This window comes from Strongylocentrotus purpuratus, unplaced genomic scaffold, assembly GCF_000002235.5.
Source record: "Strongylocentrotus purpuratus isolate Spur 01 unplaced genomic scaffold, Spur_5.0 spur5_scaffold_11, whole genome shotgun sequence".
NCBI classification, from domain to species: Eukaryota; Metazoa; Echinodermata; class Echinoidea; order Camarodonta; family Strongylocentrotidae; genus Strongylocentrotus; species Strongylocentrotus purpuratus.
Window position 1 is genome coordinate 25,356,199 of NW_022145596.1, and position 8,247 is coordinate 25,364,445.

At 36.5% G+C, this 8,247-nt stretch overlaps 1 protein-coding gene across 1 annotated transcript; it reads left to right on the top strand.

Moving 5' to 3' along the window:
* Window positions 1-2,463: 2,463 nt before the first annotated feature.
* Window positions 2,464-7,950, top strand: LOC105444813 (somatostatin receptor type 5). The gene has a single exon (XM_011679548.2). The coding sequence runs from the start codon at window positions 2,630-2,632 to the stop codon at window positions 3,761-3,763; it is 1,134 nt and encodes a 377-aa protein (XP_011677850.1). The 5' UTR covers window positions 2,464-2,629; the 3' UTR covers window positions 3,764-7,950.
* The last annotated feature ends 297 nt before the right edge of the window (window positions 7,951-8,247 follow it).

Below are 8,247 nucleotides of genomic sequence, written 5' to 3' on the forward strand. Positions count from 1 at the left end.
GTTTTCACTCAGATTATCTTTAATTGTACATTTACCATTGAAGTCACTACCTTAGCACCATTTTCTCTAATCTGAACAATGTTACAAAATCCCGTAAATGTATTTTGCATGGCGTTGAATATAGATAATGATATACTTTCGGACTTAAAAGACATTTAAGACAGGAAAGAGTCTACTCTCTGCATATCAAAGAAAAAATATGAAGGTCACAACAACCACCTGGAAAAGGGCAAAAGACTTTGTCAAAATATTCTACATGAAGCTGTTTTTGCCTTTTTCAAGAGATTTGCGTCTTTTGCGTAGGACTAACCTACACGATTACACACTTTTTAATTTAAACAAAATAAAAATAAAAAAGAATTGTTGTATCTTTTGTACCTATAAATTGATGTAGAACTAAGCATCTTGTATTAATTTATCGAAATGTCGTATTCATGTATTACGATACAATATTCATTTCCAATGCAGTTATGCTAACTCATGCGATTTAACTAAGCGAAAAAAAAACATATAAAATTAATTAATGCATCCATAAGTTGCCTGTTCTGTGAACATTAAATCACATATAAAGTTTTCATTGGCTTTCCCTTTTTCCACAAGTTTGCTTTAAAGGGCGGAGGTGCTAAAACAGAGTCGCATCGCTTAGCTTCATGTCGCAAATGCCTGACCGAGAAAATGAATGATGCAGGCCCTCTTTTGTTTGACACGCGCACAATCAACGATATAAATGTGGGAATGATCACTCATTCTACATCCATAGGGATTGCAAATACGACAAAAAACCGAGCAATTGACATAATTTTGCCTAGTTAGTTTCCTTTATGTATATTTTCAAAAAGATGTAATGCGAATCCAGGAACTAAAGTCAATTCGTGAATAGAGTTTTCTAAATCAATGAATTATTTTTCATAAAGCATTTCGTACATGGGTGTTTCTTCTATCCATGAGCAGTGGTGGCTGAAAAACCTAGGTGTACAATTGAAAATTGTTAGGCTTTTGTTTCGTCCCTAATTTGATTTGAATCTTGATCGCCAATTTTAAAGAACTAAGCTTAATTTCGTCTTGTACAGGAATTTCTAGATATTAATATCTTGTATTGTACAAAGTAGGAAACAAACAGTGGTAGTAACACTCAAAAACATTCATAATGACGATATCATTCTTATTCCTAAAAACTAGAAATACCCAAACATAAAAGTTTCGATTTTTCCTTCCTTCCCCGGACGTCATTGATAATTCCTTCTTCAATTAAGTGACTAAACAATAGTGAAATGAACCATACATTTAGCTTGCGATGCACTTGACTCTTGGTATTTCTAAAAAAAACAACACCAGATTTCAACAAATCATTACCACATGGGTACCCAAACTTCCTTTTTGGCAGACAGACAGTGAGCCCCATTCTCTTTCTAGGCAAGTGCCTAATCGTGGTATGCATCGTAAACATTACACACCATCAGGAGCACATCATGCATGTAAATAGCGTGCTGCCGCAGCGCATGGCGGATCGTAAATGAGCTATAAAATGCACATAAAATTGATTTTTCCCACGTCTGCTTTTCATTTTAAGGATATATTTTGGCTTGGGAACTTCATCCTGGACTTTGTAAATACCGTCTGTATACCTGTCATTTTCCTTAATACGAAGAGTCCTAATATAATTTGTTTGTAAATTCTAGAAAAAACCTTTGAAAAAAAAATCGGGTAAGATAGAAGAAGACCGATTGTTTTAAGCCATAAATATAAAAATATTGCATAAAGTATGGAAAGGTAGATACTAAAGTGATAGTAAATAAAATGTTCTGAATTTTAAACGTCGACATCTTCAATTGATATTGATTACGTACTCTAATACAAATAACGATTGGTAATTAACCCTTCTCTCTGTTGCCATGATCTTAAAGAACGGCAATACATAGAATTAAAAGGTCAATCATTGTGAGTCGTCAGCATAATTTATCTTTCACAAACAAAGAATACCTATTCAGTTTTCATGAACTAGAGTATTATACATTTTGTTTATCCACTTATGGGATTTGTCGATAAACATTTGCAGTAAACATTGGAAAAATGAATGGGTCACCACTTATTGATAATTACTGTATATTTCGATTTTAAAGTGCGTCTTAGTTTGTGGGGGCTAAATTCAGAAAAAAAGATGCAACGCTACTTTAAAATGACATGGATTTTATTTTAAAACGTGCATTTAAGGTGACCAGTGATACAGACCGTTAAAGATCACAAGTGTTGCTGTAAGGGATTTACTCGCTGAAAGAAGGGAAAGATATCACCAGGCAGACCAATTAATGTGAATTGTGAATAGTCATTTGGCCTCTGTGGAAACCTTGGCAGCCAATTGGAACGTAGCGGCATCTTGTGCCGTGACTTCGATATGCACAACTGGCCAATGAGAGGCATGGAGCGTGAAATATTGCGTAGGCGCATGCGCCGGATGGATGCCTATTCGCTGTTCGCTGATATTACACGTACAACTTCAGTGACGACAGTGATTTGCAAATATATTGTGCCTTGCTTCTCTCTCCCTCTTCACTTCATGACTTCGTGCTTTTTGATATAAACTGTTACAATCTTACCATGCCCACTTTAGAAAGTTCATCGCGTTAGGAGGATGAACAACGATTTATCCATGGATCCGGATTGTTGGGAAAGCTTTAACGTGACAACTGATTATGTCCCTTACATGACATATGGACCGGGACACATCTTTTACATCGCGGTGTTCCTCCCTCTACTTCTGGTGGTCGGAGTGCTCGACAACTTAGCCTTCATCTATGTCGTGCTCAAAATCCCTCGGATGCGAACTTGCACCAATTGCTACCTACTCAATTTGGCGATCTCTGATATCATTTTTCTTTTGATGGCCATTGGAGAGAAAGTTTGGCGTTTCGCTTTCTCACGAATTCGGGATGACGATAACCCTATGGGTCGGAGTGGTTGCATCTGGGTATTCCTACTGTCTGACACAGCTTACATTGCTTCCTTGTTCTTCATAACCCTGGTATCTGTTGAACGGTTCTGCGCAGTATGTCGTCCTCAAAAAAAAAGTGAAGCGAGCCAATTTCACAAAACCGCAGTTGTAACTGCAGCTTCGTGGATTATATCGGCAATAGTGTCTGCTTCATTAACACCGTCCAATCTAATCTTCAACAAAATATGTTTATCATGGCCTCCTGGGGACCAGTTTGTTGACTATCCTGAATCGTTCGCGCTGTGCCATCCGCTACACGAATGGATAAATTCCTATGCGCAAGGTATGCAGACAATCCCTTTCTTTATTTCTCTTGTTGTCAACGTAGTGCTTTATATCGAGATCATCCGAGGTTTGAACAGATCAATAGAAAGGTTGCGCGTACATGGCGGAACCAAGGATAACGATACGAAAATGCGAGATCAGGTGGCGAGAATGCTCGTGATAAACGGTACATTCTTCTTTTGTTGCTTAGCACCATTCGAAATTGTCTCCGCTTTAAACATGATAGCTTCATTGTCAGGGGATGACTTCATCGGGGATTCGACGACACAGGACGTACTTACGTATACCGGGAGATCTCTCTCCTATATCAACGCGGTTATCAATCCCATAATATACACCTTAATGAGCAATCGTTACCGGGATGCTTTTAAGCAAGCATTCCACATTAACACATCAGGTTCTGCACGTAGGTTACCATCGAACAAGTCGACCACTCAGGCCACCACACAGGAGTATCTTAAAATAAGCCAAGCCGACACTAGAATGTAAAAGTGATCAGAACCATCTTTAATTCTAACTCGCAGTTAAAGACAGAAGCCTTCGTAAATTAATACCATGCTCCATGATGCCAAAACTCAAGTCAAAAGTCAAGTCATGACACTTCAACCCTCTGCTGAATTCTCGTAACTTACATCTCCCAGTCGAATCGTTTATTCTGTACCTTCGCTGTGCACAATGATTCATGTAAAGCCCGAAACGGTATTGATATTTTTTCAAGCTCCATTTTACCTGTAACTCCAAGCTATTCAGAACAAGATTTGCAACATTTCTTTTTCTATTCCTGACGCTGACATTTGCTGAACGGAATGCAGCCAAAAGCTAAATCGATACAGCGGTGAATACTCGTGAGGTCAACAGCTGGGGTTGATTATCCAAAGGCAGTGGCTAGCATCGTCTTTCTCCAATCGAGGATCAAGATTTTCTTCGAGCATGCTTTTGGAAAATCTGCAAATGAATACTTTGCCCTGTAACTGTAAGAAGATGAAGCTTCTTGTCCGTCAGCAAAAGATAGTGAACCGCAATGGATCAGATTTCCGCAGATTTAGATGGGAACAGGAACGAGATGGTGGTCGTTTTTTTTAAGCAGCTCAAATATTAATCAATGTCTTAGAGCACACGTTATCAAAGCTACTACAACAACTACCCTTTTCAACAACGAAGTAATATATGGATAAGAGTAGGAAAAAGGAGGAAGCTGTGGAAGCAGAAACCGTCGCTTAAGATGTGCGTTGACAAAGTCCGTGGAAGAAAATGATTGAATCATCAGAGTGGAATATGCTGCAGGGAGGGCCATGCTATATCCATGCATTTCTATTTCACCCATTAAACGTTGACAGAGACAACGATATCAAAAGGAAGGGATTTAAATATTTCAAAGGCAGCGAATTTCGATTCAGACAATGATTGACCTTATGCAAAATGTTTCCGCCTCGGAGAACATTTATCCCTTCCTGTTGGTTAAACAAAGATCATATCTCGTGATAACTCGCAATGGAGGAGGCTGATTTTTTTCAAAGGCAATGTAAAGACCTTTTAGGTGTGGACAAGGGAACCCTAACTTGTTTGGAGCATCTTTCGGTAAATTGTTCGAGGCAGTTTGTCTTGATGGAGAAAAAAATATCATTCACTTGTATAATTATACAGAGGACAATTTTGGTTAGCTAAGGTATATGTGATGACAATTTGCTGTATGATAAACTTATACAAATTCAAATTGAGTACAATACCCCTGCTCAATATGATCATTTTGACTGATATTTCGTAAAGTTATGGTTGAATAATTCATTTAACCGTTAAACCCTGAATCCCCCTTTAAGAAAAACCGTTATTTTAAATTATCAAAAAAGACAATGTGATGGTAATTCTAGCAGTGAACCTTTAATCGTTGTGCATCAGCTTAATTTTATAACTTATAAATTGCAGTGTTTTGGGTGAAATGCTGCAGTGTTTATTTTCCATGAATAATAGTATTCCATATTGATCTATTAGGAATGAGTAATTAATTGAATCAACATTGCTCCTGTAGATCTCTGCAAAAATCTTACATACAAAGGAACAGAGGAATTGATCCTTTTCTTTTTTAATACTAACAAAGGTATTATTCCGCTTTATGTCATACTGGGATTGATTTTGCTTAACCGTAATCTTGATTTCGCCACGCCTCAAGGAAAAAAAAAATTCATCCCTTAAGTTTGAAACCAATACATTGTGTTTTAAAGAGAGAAATTCAAATGGTGAACCTGTAAGCCATGCATACATATACCATGCTTACAACTCAAAAAAATGATATGTTCACATGACGTGGAGTGAGTTGTGTCTTTTGAACGTGTGAACGCATTGATACGATTGAGTGTGTTCTACAGCGGATGTGTGTGCGTATGTTGTGTGGGTGTGTATGAATTATGATGGTTAGTGATGAGCATGATGGAGCATGATGATGAGGAGTGTATGAATGAGTGTTGTAATAGAGAGCTGGTATCAATCCAGCCCCTCCAGGGTGCCACTCGGCATGGCAATGCCTCCAGTGATTGAAATATGAGAAAAATGGCGCCAGGCTGTTAGGCTGTTAGAACGCATAGAGCACTCGCATTTCCCAGCAGGTAAGAATGGCACACAAAGATATGGCGTCGACCATATTGATTCATTATGGTGCCATCATAACGTCAGAGCATGGGAGAGGGTGGGACACGCACCACCTCCTTCATAGTCATGCGTTTATATTATGTCCCCATGCATAGAAACGTTATGTGTTAGCTAGACTGCCGCATCCAGCCTCCACCTGTAAAACAATAATATTTTAATTGTTGAAAGTGATATATATATATTACTATATATAAAATGGTTTGTGTGGCATGAACGTGTTAGGTATTTTTTACTTAACTTTGTGATGTTGTTTTTGAAATATATGTTAAATACAAATCCCGTGTATGTATATTTGAAGCAATTTCATTATTGGCAATGTGATGTAGACTCTGTTTTAAATATGTTTTAAATATTTTTTGAATATCAATCTGCAACAAATTGTGTAGATCTTGAATAAGACCATATCAATAAATGCATGAAAGTCTTCGATGTTTCACATATACTTGGAATTAAAACTACGTTATGTATATTTCTGTAATCTAATTCGATCACTTTGATAGATTTGGCTCATACAAGACAAATGAACAGCCTCATTCACAGGTTGAGTTTATATATGCTGCCTATCACAACAATGTGCAATTTTTTACAAAGTGGATAAAAACATTTGACTTAGATTTTGAATACAATTATCGTAAATCTATGCTAATTGGTTATCTGCTGAACCATAAGTTACGAAAGAGAACAACAATTGAACAAGATTAGCATCTTTAAGTGATGCTTTTTCTCCTTGTTGTTCGATCCTACAGCTCAGGTAGGGCTCTTTACTTATAAGATTCCTCGGTATACTAAAGCAGATTGGGATGTCGACAAGAAAACCTTGAACTTGCAAAAAAAAACTCCTATCCCTAAAAAAAATTATTATCATCCTAACAACGAAATCATTGGTTTCTAACAATTGATGATGCCCATTGTTATTCATACGACTTTTTTTTGTTATAGGTCAGAGGCTATTATGCTTTTTAAAAAAAGGATGTGTATATACAAATAAACTAAATGTTGTCTTTTTAGAGGTGGCATATAGAAAATGTACACATTTCTCTAAGCTGACAATTAAGCGCCCACAAAGATTACGTCTTGGCTATTTAAGATTACGGTTTCCATAAATGTTATGAATATGGGTTGAAAATGTATGCCCATTAAAAAAAGCAAACTGGTTGGATTTCAGCAGTTTCTGTATTTGATCTGGTCCATCGCTTTCCATTATTGATGGGTTCGGATTAGTTTAAAGCAACAGTATTACTTTTGTATTATGCGACTGTCTACCCCAAGCACGAAAAGAAAAAAAGGGATGATCGCGAATAGAGCTTCAAAATTGCTTATATATGCAGTGTATATATACGTTATGGATGAACCAAAATAGATCGGGCAGATCGAAATGTTACCCTATTGGCCATAATTGCATATGCGATTTTATGAGATTTCCATTGTTGTGAGAGAGAAATCAATATTTGGTCTGACCTGAATCCTGAAATCTCTCCAGGCTATTGACGTTGTATTTTTGCGATCTCGTTACATCTCGTTATGTCGGAGATTTAAAATGATGAATCCACAAAATCAAAAATATTAGCCAGTACAATTCTAAAATTATTTCTGAGTCAGCAAATTTCCAATATGAAATATAACCTTCAATTAGGATTTACGAAGCTTCTACAAAAATTGAAGAAAATGTCAACTTGTATGGAATAGCCTACTGAGCTTTTTTAATTAGCTACAAAAGAAAACTTTGTATGGCCAAATTATTAAAAAATATCATATACAGATATATATTAAATCTAAATATAAACTATATGTCATATTTCTAAAAGTCTTTTTATAATTTTTAAAGGAATAATTTGTATATGGTTTTAGTGATTACCCTTTGAAAGCTCTAGAAGTATTATTTCTCTAACGGAAACTGAGCTATTAAAAACTACGGCGGTGTTCGAATAATATGTTTTATGTAACAAAGCTGTATGATGGATACATGCACTGTTTCTGATGAAATGATTTGTCATGTGAAGTATTGTCAAAAATAAAATGATTGAGTGTAAAAATTCATTTTCCAGAAGCATATTTATTTCTACGTGATTCAGCACCTCAATGACATGCACACGTTGCATGAATTGACTGAAACATAGTACGTTAGCATGAATTAATTGAAACATAGTACGTAAAGCATGAATGGGAAGCTAAAAAAAATCAATATCTCATTACAGTTGGAACATGAACCTGAACGTCTGTGACCTTCATAACATAGAATTTTGCCACCTTAAATCCATCGTCCTACGATGAAAGAAACTGCCAATGATACTGAAATAGCCCTGTACACCTAGCATGCATGTGTGTCATCC